Below are 15,890 nucleotides of genomic sequence, written 5' to 3'. Positions count from 1 at the left end.
TGACATCCAACAACTTACTTTTAAACTCCCCCATTATATTCACTGGCGAAAACTATCATATTTGGTCAGTGAAGATGCAAGCTTTTCTTGAAGCTTATGATCTTTGGGAAATTGTTTTCGAAGACAAACCAGTAGCTCCCTTACCAACAAATCCCACTATTGCTCAAATCAAGTTCAGCAGTGAGGAAAAGGCAAAGAAATCCAAGGCAAAATCAATCATCCAGAATTCTGTGGCAGAAAGCATTTTCTACAGAATTATAGCATGCAATTCAGCCAAAGAGGCTTGGAACAAACTAAAAGAAGAATACCAAGGCAGTGACAGAACAAGGCAAATGCAAGTGCTGAATTTGAAGAGAGATTTTGAGGCACTTAACATGCAAGAAGATGAAACAATCTCCAAGTATTCTGATCGAATTTCACTAATTATCAACAACATCAGATTACTTGGAGAAGACTTTCCTGACAGTAGGATTGTGGAGAAGGTTCTTGTGACTCTTCCTGAGAGGTTTGAATCCAAAATCTCCTCTCTTGAAGAATCAAAGGACCTCAGTAAAATCTCATTAGGTGAACTAATGAGTGCTCTTCAAGCACAGGAGCAACGAAGAACAATCAGGCAAGACAGATTGATTGAAGGAGCCTTTTATGTGCAAAAACAACAAGCTAGAAAAGGAAAGAAGTTGCCTAATCTGAGATTCAAAGGCAGAAATGAAAGGGGCAGCACTAGTGAAGGTTCAAAACAAAAGAAGTTTCCTCCTTGCACTCACTGCAAAAGAAACACACATTCAGAAAAATATTGCTAGTGGAGGCCAGATGCAATTTGTGGAAATTGCAAGCAATCAAGGCACATCACAAAGGTCTGCAAGTTTAAAAACTCAGATCCAAAACCTCAACAAGCTCACCTAGCAGATGAAGTTGATACACAGGAGGAGCAATTCTTTGCTGTCACTTGTTTCTCAACAAATGATCCAGCTGATACTTGGCTTATTGACAGTGGATGAACACATCATTTGTGCAATGATGCTGGAATGTTCAAAACCCTTGATGAATCTTACAAATCCAGAGCAAAGGTTGGCAATGGAGAATTTCTGGAGGTCAAAGGCAGAGGGTCAGTAAATGTTCAAACAAGTTCAGGTATCAAAATCATTCCTGATGTGTTATTTATACCTGAAATCAGTCAAAATTTGTTGAGTGTTAGACAAATGATGGAGAAAAACTATTCTCTTCAGTTTAAGGATCATAAATGCATTATCTTTGATCCTTTTAGAGAACAAGTGTTCTGTGTAAAGATGAAAAACAGAAGCTTTGTTGTTGATTGGGATAAAGTATCCAATCATGCATATGTGAGTGCTACTCAGGATGTTTCAAATCTTTGGCATAAAAGATTTGGACATTTCAATCAAAAGGGCTTGTCAATTCTGAAACAAAAGGAAATGGTTGAAGCATTGCCCACATTGAATGGTGAGATTCAATTGTGTGAAACATGTCAACTTGGCAAGCAATCAAGGCCACCATTTCCTAAAAGGCAAGCATGGAGAGCCAGCCAAAAACTTCAGCTCATCCACACTGACGTGTGTGGACCTATGAAGAAAGCCTTATTATGTGGTAACAAGTATTTCATTCTCTTTATTTCATCAAATTTAAGAGTGAAGTATTTACAATCTTTCAAACATTCAAAGCTTTAGTTGAGAATCAAAGTGACATGCTAATTAAATGCTTAAGATCTGACAATGGTACTGAATATACCTCAAATCAGTTTCTTGAGTATTGCAACAACAGAGGCATTGTGCACCAGTACACTACACCATACACACCACAACAAAATGGTGTATGTGAGAGGAAGAACAGGACAGTAATAGAGATGGCTAGATGTCTCTTACTTGAAAAGAAAATGCCAAACAAATTATGGGCAGAGGCAGTCAATACCTCTGTTTACTTGTTGAACCGACTTCCAACCAAAGCACTGGAGGACAAGACACCATATGAAGGCTGGAATGGTGTTAAACCTGCTGTAGATCATCTTCGAATCTTTGGCAGCATATGCTATTATCATATAGCTGAGCCAAAGAGGAGCAAACTTGACAACAAAGCTCAGAAGGGAGTTCTTGTGGGTTATGGAATAACAACTAAAGGATACAGAATCCTTTGCTTACAAACAAAGAAGGTTATTCTCAGCAGAGATGTGAAGGTTGATGAAGCAATCACATGGGATTGGGAACATCAGAAAAATATGATTTCTGATCAACCATTCACCATTCAGCCTCAGCTGGTAGCTGATGAATCAGTGGATGATTTTCCAGTTAGAGGCACAAGATCATTGGAAGATATTCACCTAAGATGCAACATGGCAATTCTAGAACCAACCAGCTATACTGAAGCTCAAGAATTTCCAGCATGGAGGAGAGCAATGGAGGCAGAAATGGAAATGATCAACAAAAATGCAACATGGCAGCTGATTGAAAGGCCTAAGCATCGCAAGGTGATAGGTGTAAGATGGGTTTTCAAAACAAAACTCAATCCAGATGGGTCAATATGCAAACACAAGGCTAGATTGGTGGTAAAGGGCTATGTTCAGCAATATGGTGTGGACTACCTAGAGACCTTTGCTCCAGTAGCAAGGTATGATACTATTAGACTTCTTATTACACTTGCAGCACATAACTCTTGGCAGATTCACCAACTTGATGTCAAGTCTGCCTTCTTGAATGGATTTCTTGCTGAAGAAATCTTTGTAGAGCAACCCGATGGGTATGCTGTTAAAGATAAAGAAGATCATGTGTATCTTCTTAAGAAGGCCTTGTATGGGTTGAAACAAGCTCCCCGAGCTTGGTATGACAGAATGGACACACATTTGCTTCAACTTGGGTTCAGCATAAGCCAAAATGAAGCAACATTGTATGTGAAATCCTGTGGTAACCATTTTCTAATTGTATCTATTTACGTAGATGATATGCTCTTCACAGGAAGTGAACTTGGAATGATCCAAGAGTTCAAAGATGAAATGAAGAAGATGTTTGAGATGTCTGACCTTGGAATGATGAATTACTTCCTTGGAATGGAAGTGATGCAATCCAGCAATGGCATTTTTACATGCCAAAAGAAGTATGCTTCAGACATCCTAAAAAGATTCAAAATGGAGGATTGTAAACCAGTGGGGACTCCTATGACAACAAGTATCAAGCTTAGCAAGGATGATGAATCTGAAAAAGTGGATGAAAGTTTGTATAGAGGCTTAATTGGGAGCCTTCAATATCTCACAGCAAGTAGACCTGACATATTGTTTGTTGTGAGTATTCTTTCAAGGTTCATGCATTCTCCAAGGGAGACTCATTTTATTGCAGCAAAAAGGATACTTAGATACATCAAAGGTACCATTGATCTTGGTATTTTCTGTCCAAGATCATCAGAAGGGGCTGTGGAACTAAAAGGCTATACTAACAGTGACTGGGGAGGCTGTGTTGATGATTCAAGAAGCACTTTAGGGTATTTATTCTCACTCAATTCAAGTGTCTTCACCTGGAGTTCAAAGAAGCAAGAGACAACAGCTCATTCCACTGCAGAAGCAGAGTGCATTGTTGCTGCCGCTGCTGTCAACCAAGCAATTTGGTTGAGGAAAATGTTAAAGGATTTGGGACATGAACAAGTTGAAGCTACTAAAATCATGTGTGATAACAGTTCTGCAGTATCAATTTCAAAGAATCCAGTCTTTCATGGACGTATAAAGCATATCAAAATCAAGTTTCATTTTATTAGAGAAGTTCAACAATCTAATGAAGTGATGTTGATTCATTGTTCTTCCGAAGAACAACTTGCAGATATATTTACCAAACCACTACTTAAAGAGAGATTTGAGACATTAAGACAAATGATTGGAATTTGTCGTCAAAAATGTCAAGGAGGAGTGTTAGACAATTGACATTTTTTAACTCTAGTGTTTCATGTTGTTTAATTGTTATTTAATCAAGTATTGTCTATTTTCTTTTCTTTCATTTCTGTTTTGATTTTGTCAAAGTAAATCCCTTGTTTTTCTGAAGTTGTTGCTGAGATTAGTGGCAGCATATTGTCCACTACAGTTAGTGGCTAGTGACAGCACATTGTCCACTACAGTTAGTGGCTGATAACTAGGGAGGTTTGTTAAGTTTTCTCATGTATTTAAAGACATGCAGTTAATGAAATACTCACTGAGACATTTTATCAAACACCTTGTGTGTAATTCATGTTCTTCAATACCAGCATTGTTGTTCTTGATTGTGCATCCCTTCACCTGCACAAAACACAGCAACACAATTCTTAACAGTCTCATGTCAGCTTTTCTTTTACAATTAATCGATTCACTTTGACTTCCACTATTAAGCATTTCAATTCTGAGAGCTACAAATTCCTTTATACTTGAAATTTATTCTTTACCACTGTCACTTCTTAATACTTTTATATAACGATCACATTGTTTTTCAATAAGACTTAAATTTGTTTGAAAATAGTATCAACTTTTCTGAGAGCTTACTAGTCAAGTTTACAATACTTCTCCTCCAACATTCTCATCGAGCTTTATAGCCAAGCTCAATCCAAAATGATTAATGATTAACTAAGCCTTTCACTTAGGTTTAAAACTTCTCCAGATACTTTCCAAGTGTGATAGAAACTAGCCCAGTATTATAGTGTAGTCTCAAGCTCACCACTCTTTTAACAGCCTACTCATCTAGGAATCACACGCCTTTATTCCATGTTAGGAACTGTGTCTTGTTTCTCCATGAGTCCTTTGCTTTTCTTTCAAGTGTTCAACTAGCTCTCTATTTTTTCCAAGGAATATTCCATTAAAAGTTCATCTCTAATTGCCTTTATATTCTGAGTATTGAAATGCCATTAAAAACTCATCACTCTTTAAAGAGTCTACTCGTTGAGAAGTTTGTGCATTCCCTTTGTTACTACTCCATGAGTCCTTCACTCTTTTTTCAAGAGTTCAATTGGCTCTTCACTTCAAAATGGGGCAATATTTATGAGATTAATTGGTATTTTGTTTTTATACTCGCCCTAATCAATATTCAACCATTAGCTATATATATATTGTATCCACTTGTCTTCATCTATATTATTGGCTCTTAGGAGTTTTTACGAGCAAATTATCTATTTATAGGTAAGATGCAAATTCATTTATTGAAATATATATATATATATATATATATATATATATATATGATTGATCTCTTTTGCAAATAAATAAGCTTTAAAACCAATTTGTTGCGAATCGAGGTACTAAGATCATTGTCTACAAAGGGGCGCAACACAATATTTTGTCATGATTTGGCAACTTGTCTATATCTACAAAACAATCAATATTATTAGATAGAAAGAACAAGATTTTTACAGCAATAAAAGAAGAAATACACACTCAACTCAACTCTCATTTCTCTCACTCAACTTATCACTACAAGCTATATTGCCCAAAGCAACCCTTCTGCTACCAAAATAGCTCTCTCTCCCCCTCTTTTTTGGTTCTACTTGGTTGTATCTTTAGCTCTTCTTTTGCCTTTATTTATAGGCTCAATTGGAAGTATTAATGATTCTTCTAGTAGCCAACTATCACCTCCCACCAGCATTTATGGCCATAAATGTTGGTGGGATAACTTGCCATTAATGCTATTAACCAATACTGTTAATAATATTAGTGTAATAGTCCAGCATGATTAAATTTAATTGAATTTAGATGATTGAAAAAAATTTATGTTTATTACTCAACAAATTTCTTGACATTTTAGTGATTTTTTTTCAAGATGATATGTTGAATGAGAGAAAATTTAAATTAAAACATGGGAGCAGTGTTGAACAAATAGGTGAGCGAGTGAAGTGTGTTTAATATTAAAATAATTTTTTTTAATTTTTTATATCAATACATTAAAATAATAAATAATATTAATTTTTTTTTGTTTAATTTTGGTTATAAATTCTGCTACATTTGGTTGAACAGATTCAAGACAGCATTTTGCCATAAACACAACATATCAATCCTAGAATATTTGTTTGAAAAATAAATCAGTGCATAATTACATTAATGGAAGGTAACAAAAGTAGCAACCAGCAAGAAAAAGAAAAGAAAGAAAAGGACTCCTCACATGCATGTTTTGAAGCATCCAGAAAGTGGATTCTCAGACATTTCACCTCTAGCGGCCGATTCTAGCTACTCTAACCTTCCTTTTTTCTGGCTTTGGAAAAATCCAGCCAGTTACAAAGCAAAAGCCCACGGCGATGACAAAACCGGTTGGAACGCCAAATACAAATGGCCAGCCCATGATTGTCATTTTGTCACTGGGAGGAGGAGGGGGAGGAGTTTGTGCAGGTGGAATAAAGGCAACCACTCTACAGGTGAGACCGGGATTTCCAATGAAGCTTGTGCAAGGAAAGGTCAGAAACTGCCCTTTTTCAGGGACTTCCCCATGCAGTTGATTGTTTGATACATTGAAATTTGATAGAAAACAGAGCTCTTCCAATGTATCAGGAATTTCTCCTGATAATTCATTTTGGGACAAGTCCAAAACTTCCAAGTTCGTCATGCCTGATAAACTGTCAGGAATATTTCCTGACAGATGATTATCCTTCAGATTTAGAACATGTAGTTCTTTCAAATTTCCAAAACTTGGCCATATCAGTCCGCTTAGCTTGTTGTAACTCAAATCCAAAGTTGGTCGAAAACTCGAAATCTGTTTGTACATATTTCTTGCCTTGAAAAGTGGGAAGCCTAAGGAAGGTCTTTCTTCTGAGACATTCTTCTTGATTAGGCCTTCTAACTCGGTTAAGCTCACTGGTATTTCACCAGTGAAAGAATTGCGCGAGAGATCCATGTAAAAGAGAAATTTGAACTCACGGAACCCGGAAGGAATGGTTCCAGTCATTTGATTCCATGAAATATCCAGAAGTTGTAACATCTTGCTGCTACCCAGCCATATTAGAAACTGACCTCTAAGTCCACAATGGGGAATAACAAGTGTTTTCAGATTCCTGAAGTGCAAATTCATATTTCTAGGCATTTACTCATCATGAAAGTTGTCACCAAGGAACAGTGAGGTTAAGTTTTTGCAGTGCTGTAAAGTTGCAAGTGCTGATGATATGTCATTTTTTTTTCTGCATTTTCTCTTTTTTGAGTGTAGCAAACACTATCAAATATCTTCAAGTGATTCACGGATAGTTGTCTCTCACTTATTGTTAGATATTAATATAATTTATGTCTTAAAACCCTATCTAATAGTTTAAGTTATTAGGTTAACAGTTTAAGTTATTAGGTTAAGATGGTTTTTTGACATGATATCACCGTCTTGATTACCAAACAGTCACAAGTTTAAATCTCATCATTCCTATTTATTTAATAAAAAATTAAGTACATGATATAATATAGACCTGTGAAAGTTTCAAGTCCAAGAAGAACTGGCCTCCTGTGGGGATTTCTCCATGCAGCTGATTGTTCGAACCGTTGAATTTCTACAAAAATCTGAGATTTTGCAATGACAGGGGTAATTCTCCTGATAATTCATTCTGGGACAAGTCCATAAATCCCAAGCTTTTCATGCCTGGTAAACTAAAGGGTATTATTCCTGATAGATGATGAAGTTTATTCAAATTCTCGAAACTTGGCCGTATTGGTCCAGTGAGTTTGTTGCAACTCAAATCCAAAACTCCAAATTATTTTATACATGGATCTTGCCTTGAAAAGTGGAAAGCTCAAGGAAGGGATTTCTAATGAGATATTCAAGTCGATCAGGCTTAGTTAAGCTCTTTGGTATTTCGCCTGTCAAGTTATTTTTGGACAAATCCATGTAAAACAGATATTTGACCTCATGGAACCAGAAGGGAATACTTCCACTCAATTGATTTCATGACAAATCCAAAAGTTGCAACATCTTGCTGCTACTCAGCCAAATAGGAAGTGGCCTGGAAGAGTTATAATATACAACACCTGCAACAGTATCGTTAAATTAGTCTTGCTACCTGGAAGGTTCTTAAGCAAACATCAGACAAAATCTTGTTACGTATTAGGTCATTGCAGATGGTGAAAAATCTTTAGTCCTTTCCTTGATAAAATTTGTGACCTGCAAAAGGACTCGTAATAATGTCTGCACCGAAAGAAATTTACTGTCCGGAAGCATGATTTTCGTCTTCGTTTAATTTTGGTTATAAATTCTGCTACATTTGATTGAACATATTCAAGACAGCATTTTGCCATAAACACACCATATCAATCCTAGAATATTTTTTTGAAAAATAAATCAGTGCATAATTACATTAATGGAAGGTAACAAAAGTAGCAACCAGCAAGAAAAAGAAACGAAAGAAAAGGACTCCTCGCATGCATGTTTTGAAGCATCCAGAAAGTGGATTCTCAGACATTTCACCTCTAGCGGCCGATTCTAGTTACTCTAACCTTCCTTTTTTCTGGCTTTGGAAAAATCCAGCCAGTTGCAAAGCAAAAGCCCACGGTGATGAGAAAACCGGTTGGAACGCCAAATACAAATGGCCAGCCCATGATTGTCATTTTGTCACTGGGAAACACAACAGGAGGAGGAGGGGGAGGAGTTTGTGCAGGTGGACTATAGGCAACCAATCCACAGGTTAGACCGGGATTTCCAATGAAGCTTGTGCAAGGAAAGGTCGGAAACTGCCCTTTTTCAGGGACTTCCCCATGCAGTTGATTGTTTGATACATTGAAATTTGATAGAAAACAGAGCTCTTCCAATGAAAGAGGTATTTCTCCTGATAATTCATTTTGGGACAAGTCCAAAACTTCCAAGTTCGTCATGCCTGATAAACTGTCAGGAATATTTCCTGACAGATGATTATCCTTCAGATTTAGAACATGTAGTTCTTTCAAATTTCCAAAACTTGGCCATATCAGTCCGCTTAGCTTGTTGTAACTCAAATCCAAAGTTGGTCGAAAACTCGAAATCTGTTTGTACATATTTCTTGCCTTGAAAAGTGGGAAGCCTAAGGAAGGTCTTTCTTCTGAGACGTTCTTCCTGATTAGGCCTTCTAACTCGGTTAAGCTCACTGGTATTTCACCAGTGAAAGAATTGTGCGAGAGATCCATGTAAAAGAGAAATTTGAACTCATGGAACCCGGAAGGAATGGTTCCAGTCATTTGATTCAATGAAATATCCAGAAGTTGTAACATCTTGCTGCTACCCAGCCATATTGGAAACTGACCTCTAAGTCCACAATGGGGAATAACAAGTGTTTTCAGATTCCTGAAGTGCAAATTCATATTTCTAGGCATTTGCTCATCATGAAAGTTGTCACCAAGGAACAGTGAGGTTAAGTTTTTGCAGTGCTGTAAAATTGCAAGTGCTGATGATATGTTAACAAGGCTAGCGTTTGAGAGAGAGAGGGAAGATAGGGCCTGGAGATCCTTGAAGGCATAAGGAACTTCTCCACTAAGATTATTACGGCCAAGATTCAGGTTACTTAGTCTTTGGCAAGAGGATATACTCTCAGGTACTGGACCAAAGAATTGATTGGCACCGAGACTGAGAGAGGAGAGGTGAAGCATTGCTGAACAGTTAATATTGATTATACCACTGAGGGCGTTGGAGCTTAAATCAAGAGTTATTATGGATGGAGAATTCACCAGTGATTTAGGCAAATGCCCGTAGAACATGTTCGATCTGGCTGAGAAGTGCTCAAGCTTTCCAAGACTCTCAAAAACATCTGGGAGAATTCCAGAAAACCTGTTGAAGGAGACATCCAATTCCACAAGGTTGGAAAGGTTGCTGATTCCTTCATTCAATGACCCCGAAAACAAATTATCCTGAATGTTCAATGTATGAAGATCTCGCAGTTGCAGGAGACTCTCTGGAAAATTTCCTGTGAGATCATTTCCATCGAGAAAGAGATGCTGCAGATAATAACAACTTACAAAGCTTGCTGAAACTTCACCAGTGAAATAATTATTTGCAAGATTGAGAACTTGAATATGGGGTGAGGTTTCGAAAATTGTCGCATAAAGAGTGCCATTAAAACCGTTCTTTGAAATGTCAACGTACCGGATTAACGGTAAATCACTACCTCCTGGTATAGGACCGACAAAATAATTATTGCTCAAGTCAAGGATCTCCAGCTTCTGCAAACCAAATAACTTTCCTGGAAGATAGCCTTGAAGGAGATTGTGAGAGAGGTTCAGGATTCGCAGCTGATCCAAATCTGCCAAGGACTCGGAGAGTTTTCCTACAAGTTTTTTAGCTCCAAGTTCTAACCTGACTGCCCTTCTACTTGAAATGGTGGAATTGTCACAAGTGACTCCTGTCCAAGTGCAACAATTTGGCTCTGAGCTACTCCAATCAAGCCCCAACTCTATGAAATTGGAGAAGCTAATCAAGGCTCTAAGGTCAGTGGAATTGCATGAGACATTCTGGCATCTCATAAAGGGAGTCTTGAAGCTGATCATCAACAAAATGAAGGTGAAAGCAAGGTATGACATCTCTTCACTAAGGGTCAAAGGAAAGAAACTAGTGAAGTGAAATATGGTGTTTCAAATGGAATGTTTAAGGTACATGTTACTCCTTCAACTGTCTACTCTCTTGAAAATAATCACCCCCCCCCCCTAAATCATGGACATATTGGATCCTGGGGCTTCAATAGCAAGTCACCAAATGACTTGAGTCCTGCTTTGACTTGAAGACTTTTCATCTCCAAATTAAATTAAATGAAAAAAAAAAAAACTAAGGTCAGGAGTCCATTTTATGGTCGCTGTATAGTTGGATTTTTTATTTACTTTTTTCTAGACCCTGATTCTCATTTGGTTGCAGGTAGGGCCACTGGCAAGAAAAGGAGAGCCATTGTGAAGTTTCCTTGTATTTATATTCGTTACAAGTCTTTCAAGTAAAACACTGATACAGTCATATACTTTTTAATCCCTCCTCTCCTTTTCTATTCTTCAGCTCCAGCTTCTTCCTTTTCTTTTCTTCAGCTCCTTCTTCTTCCTAGCTCCTTTTCTCTTCTTTCTTTCCTTCCCTTCCACTCTTCAAACCTCTCGTGTCCCACATCATCTAGTCTGCCCAATACTATCCTATAAGGTTCCGAAAATTTTAGCTATTGTTTCTCTTTTTGTCGCCTACAAGACCTGTAGCTAGTGGCTATTCAATGGTCTGTTGGGCTGTAGTTTAGTTGGTTTCTACAGAATATCACTCACAAAACTTAGTTGAATATATCACACAAATGTCATTTTTTTTCCTGCATTTTCTCTTTTTTGAGTGTAGCAAACACTATCAAATATCTTCAAGTGATTCACGGATAATTGTCTCTCACTTATTGTTAGATATTAATATAATTTATATCTTAAAATCTTATCTAACAGTTAGTTTAAGATGGTTTTTTGACATGATATCATCGTCTTGATTACCAAACGGTCACAAGTTTAAATCTCATCATCCTTATTTATTTGATAAAAAATTAAGTACATGATATAATATAGACCTGTGAAAATTTCAAGTCCAAGAAGTACTGGCCTAGTGTGGGGATTTCTCCATGCAGCTGATTGTTCGAACCGTTGAATTTCTACAAAAAACTGAGATTTTGCAATGACAGGGGTAATTCTCCTGATAATTCATTCTGGGACAAGTCCATAAATCCCAAGCTTTTCAAGCCTGGTGAACTAAAGGGTATTATTCCTGATAGATGATGAAGTTTATTCAAATTCTCGAAACTTGGCCGTATTGGTCCAGTGAGTTTGTTGCAATTCAAATCCAAAACTCCAAATTATTTTATACATGGATCTTGCCTTGAAAAGTGGAAAGCTCAAGGAAGGCATTTCTAATGAGATATTCTAGTCGATCAGGCTTAGTTAAGCTCTTTGGTATTTCGCCTGTCAAGTTATTTTTGGACAAATCCATGTGAAACAGATATTTGAACTCATGGAACCAGAAGGGAATGCTTCCACTCAATTGATTTCATGACAAATCCAAAAGTTGCAACATCTTGCTGCTACTCAGCCAAATAGGAAGTGGCCTGGAAGAGTTAAAATATACAAGACCTACAACAGTATCGTTAAATAAGTCTTGCTACCTGGAAGGTTCTTAAGCAAACATCAGACAAAATCTTGTTACGTATTAGGCCATTGCAGATGGTGAAAAATCTTTAGTCCTTTCCTTGATAAAATTTGTGACCTGCAAAAGGACTCATAATAATGTCTGCACCTAAAGAAATTTACTGTCCGAAAGCATTATTTTCGTCTTCGTTTAATTTTGGTTATAAATTCTGCTACATTTGGTTGAACAGATTCAAGACAGCATTTTGCCATAAACACAACATATCAATCCTAGAATATTTGTTTGAAAAATAAATCAGTGCATAATTACATTAATGGAAGGTATCAAAAGTAGCAACCAGCAAGAAAAAGAAAAGAAAGAAAAGGACTCCTCACATGCATGTTTTGAAGCATCCAGAAAGTGGATTCTCAGACATTTCACCTCTAGCGGCCGATTCTAGTTACTCTAACCTTCCTTTTTTCTGGCTTTGGAAAAATCCAGCCAGTTGCAAAGCAAAAGCCCACGGTGATGAGAAAACCGGTTGGAACGCCAAATACAAATGGCCAGCCCATGATTGTCATTTTGTCACTGCGAAGCACAACAGGAGGGGGAGGGATTGTATGATACAGGGTATGTGCAGGTGGACTATAGTCAAACCATCCACAGGGTAGACCGGGATTTCCAATGAAGCTTGTGCAAGGAAAGGTCCGTAACTGCCCTCTTTCAGGGACTTCCCCATGCAGTTGATTGTATGATACATTGAAATTTGATAGAAAACTGAGCTCTTCCAATGTATAAGGAATTTCTCCTGATAGCTTGTTATGAGATAAGTCTAAGGTTCCTAAGTTTGTCATCCTTGATAAACTACCAGGAATAGGTCCTGATAAACTATTGTACTTCAGATTTAGTATATAAAGTTTTCTCAGATTCCCAATACTTGGAGGTATGTGTCCTGTGAGCATGTTGTAGCTCAAGTCCAAACATGGAATGGAGCTCCTAATTTTGGTCGCAAACCTTTCCAATGAGATGTTCATGTCAATGAGGCTCGGTAGTTCAGTCAAGCCTTCTGGAATCTCCCCGGTCAAGGAGTTACTTGACAAGTTCAAGTACAAGAGATATTTGAATGTTCCTATCCAGTATGGGATGGATCCTCCCAAATGATTCTGTGAAAGATCCAACACCTGCAAATTGCTGAAAGAACTCAACCATGATGGAATTGAACCTCTTAGCTGACAATTGGAGACAAAGAGTTCCTTGAGGTTTCTGAACTGCAAACTCATATCAGTTGGTAATTCCTCATTTTGAAAGTTTAAGCTAAGGTCCAGCATGGTTAGGTTTTCGCAATATTGCAGAGTTGCAAGTGCTGATGTTAAGTTAACAAGACCGGTGTTTGAGAGTGAAAGGTATCTCATGGACTGGAGATTCTTGAAGGCAAACTGTAGTCCACCTCTAAGGTGGTTGTGTGAAAGATCCAAACTATTTAGTCCATGGCAAGATGATAAACTATTAGCTACCAGATCATTGAAATTATTGGAAGCAAGATTTAGGGCGGTAAGTTGAATCATTGCAGAACAATTGAGATCGATTAGACCAGTGAAGGAGTTGTTTTCCAAATCAAGAGTCAAAAGGGATTGAGAATTTACCAATGACTTGGGCATCTGGCCACTGAATTGATTTGATCTGGCAGAGAAGTGCTCGAGCGTTTCAAGCTGGTCAAACACATCTGGAAGAAATCCATTAAACCTGTTGAAGGAGAGGTCCAATTCCACAAGCTTAGAAAGGTTACCAATTCCACCATTTAGCGATCCAGAAAACAAATTTTCTTGAAGTTTCAACGTACGAAGATCTCTCAGTTGCAAGAGACTTTTCGGAAAAGATCCTGAGATCTGATTGCCATTAAGAAAGAGATGCTGGAGAGAAGAACATTTTACAAAACTCTCTGAAACTTCACCAATCAAATAGTTGTTTGCAAGATTAAGAACTTCAATAAGGGGTGACATTGAACAATATGTTGCATCTATACTGCCACCAAATCTGTTCATCGAGAGGTCAACATACCAGAGTGAGGGTAAATCATCACCATGTAGTAATTGACCGTAAAAGTCATTGTTGCTCATATCAATGACCTCCAGCTTTTGCAAACTGAAGTGGTAGGGGTTCAAGTATCCTAAAAGAATATTAGCAGAAAGGTTCAGAATTCTCAGCTCATCTAAACCTTCGAAGGACTTGCAGATTGAACCTCTGAGTCCTTTTCTTGCAAGTTCTAACTTGACCACCCTTTTACTTGAAGTGGTGGAGTTGTCGCAAGTGACACCATTCCAAGAGCAACAATCAGAACTAGAGATATCCCACCCATCAATCCCTGATTCTATGCAACTGGAGAAGTTAATTAAGGCTCTGAGGTCAGTTGAGTTGCATGTCACATTCTGGCATCTCATGACAGGTGCCTTGAAACTGATCGTGCACAAAATGAAGGTAAAGTAAAGGTATGGGAGCTGCATCTTCATTAAGTTTTAGGGAGTACGAAAGGATGAGGAGTGAAGATATGGTGTTACTATAGCGTGAATTGATTACAAGTTAAGGGTCTTTGGTTTTACTTTCTCTGATGTTCTGATCTTCCAAGCTTTTTGTAGAATCCCTATCTTCATTTATAGGATCTTGAAAAGTCATTGTCTTCATTGACTGCCTGCCATGCTCGACTTTGAATCCTTCTATCTTTAACAACATTATTTGACCAGTCAGTAATCTCAGCAGATATATTAAATTAGGTTACTTTCATCTGCTACTGTAGACAGTTCCGTTGAGCATCCTTCTCAACCACTCTTTGAAATTTGTGATTTTTATTTTGAAAAAAATTCCCGAAGATGGATGCGCGAAATTTGGAAGAAAGTAACTTCAAAGCAATTGATTCATTCTGTAGACTTCAGCAGGAAGACAATTCAGCTCTATCTTCTTGGACAACCACTCTTTGAAATTTGTGATTTTTATTTTGAAAAAAATTCCCGAAGATGGATGCGCTAAATTTGGAAGAAAGTAACTTCAAAGCAATTGATTCATTCTGTAGACTTCAGCAGGCAGACAATTCAGCTCTTTCTTCTTGGACACCGATTGTCATTGTATTTGTTACCTGCGTTTCATCAAATTTTTGAAATTATTATTTTTTTTTGCTAAAATTGAGTGTGGTTTATACTTTGTGGATCGTTTTGATGTGCTTATGTCAAAAATAAATTTTAAAAAATAAAAAACCATTATTGACATGTATTTCGACACGAAAAGCTATTTGAAAAGCAACCGCTACCACACTGCCAAACACACTCTTGTGAAATTCGACTGTTCGAAGCATCACTTCCATTGGATAGCCTCATTTAGTTCATCTGATTAGGTTACATTCCAAACCTTCAAATGTTTGTTTCATAGGATATGCTATGTACTGCAGGCTTGTTCTTTCCAGTTACCTCTAGTTTACAAATGAAGGCATTCTGTGATTCTGACTAGGCCGGTTGTGTTGATACCAGAAGATCAATCGCAGGGTACTGTGTCTTTCTTGACAACTCTTTAATATCTTAGAAATCAAAGAAACAGGCCACTGTTTCCAGGTCTTCTGCATGCTGAGGCTGAGTACAGAGCCATGGCATCAACTTGTTGTGAGATTGTGTGACTTCGTAATCTTCTTCAAGACCTACAGGTTTCTCCTCAAACTACTCTTCTTTATTGTGACAGCAGAGCTGCTCTTCACATTGCAGCTAACCCTGTCTATCACGAGCGTACCAAACACATTGACATTGATTGTCATGTGGTTTGAGAAAAGCTTTAGTTAGGCATTTTACGCACTTTTCATGTTTCCTCCAAACATCAACTCGCTGATATATTTACTAAGGTTCTTGGCTT

At 37.6% G+C, this 15,890-nt stretch overlaps 3 protein-coding genes and 1 long non-coding RNA gene across 4 annotated transcripts; all 4 read right to left on the bottom strand.

Annotated features, from left to right (window-relative positions):
• Positions 1–251: 251 nt before the first annotated feature.
• LOC140954915 (uncharacterized) lies at positions 252–4,198 on the bottom strand. The gene is made up of 3 exons (XR_012168565.1): positions 4,180–4,198; positions 900–1,085; positions 252–763 (listed from the first exon to the last, which is right to left on the bottom strand). It is a non-coding gene; the product is annotated as an uncharacterized lncRNA (long non-coding RNA).
• A 1,957-nt stretch (positions 4,199–6,155) lies between these two features.
• LOC118048755 (receptor-like protein 3) lies at positions 6,156–7,007 on the bottom strand. Its single transcript, XM_035058567.1, has one exon. It carries the CDS (start codon positions 7,005–7,007, stop codon positions 6,156–6,158), a length of 852 nt encoding a protein of 283 aa, XP_034914458.1.
• A 1,226-nt stretch (positions 7,008–8,233) lies between these two features.
• On the bottom strand, positions 8,234–10,539 carry LOC118048728 (phytosulfokine receptor 1). The gene has a single exon (XM_035058531.2). The coding sequence runs from the start codon at positions 10,454–10,456 to the stop codon at positions 8,381–8,383; it is 2,076 nt and encodes a 691-aa protein (XP_034914422.1). The 5' UTR covers positions 10,457–10,539; the 3' UTR covers positions 8,234–8,380.
• A 1,749-nt stretch (positions 10,540–12,288) lies between these two features.
• Positions 12,289–14,698, bottom strand: LOC118048727 (uncharacterized). Its single transcript, XM_035058530.2, has 2 exons — positions 13,646–14,698; positions 12,289–13,183 (listed from the first exon to the last, which is right to left on the bottom strand). Exons 1-2 carry the CDS (start codon positions 14,507–14,509, stop codon positions 12,446–12,448), a joined length of 1,602 nt encoding a protein of 533 aa, XP_034914421.1. The 5' UTR covers positions 14,510–14,698; the 3' UTR covers positions 12,289–12,445.
• Positions 14,699–15,890: the final 1,192 nt, after the last annotated feature.

The sequence above is a fragment of the Populus alba genome, chromosome 17 (genome assembly GCF_005239225.2).
Source record: "Populus alba chromosome 17, ASM523922v2, whole genome shotgun sequence".
NCBI classification, from domain to species: domain Eukaryota; kingdom Viridiplantae; phylum Streptophyta; class Magnoliopsida; order Malpighiales; family Salicaceae; genus Populus; species Populus alba.
The sequence above is the reverse complement of the archived record's forward strand: the minus strand, read 5'-3'. Positions and strand labels throughout refer to the sequence as shown.

Coding starts and splice junctions, on each gene's coding strand:
- LOC118048728 (XM_035058531.2), bottom strand. CDS start 10,456: ATGTCATACCTTGCTTTCACCTTCATTTTGTTGATGATCAGCTTCAAG.
- LOC118048727 (XM_035058530.2), bottom strand. CDS start 14,509: ATGAAGATGCAGCTCCCATACCTTTACTTTACCTTCATTTTGTGCACG. Junction 13,184..13,645: donor GCCAGATGCCCAAGTCATTG/GTAAATTCTCAA, acceptor AGCAATTTGCAG/GTGTTGGATCTTTCACAGAA.
- LOC118048755 (XM_035058567.1), bottom strand. CDS start 7,007: ATGAATTTGCACTTCAGGAATCTGAAAACACTTGTTATTCCCCATTGT.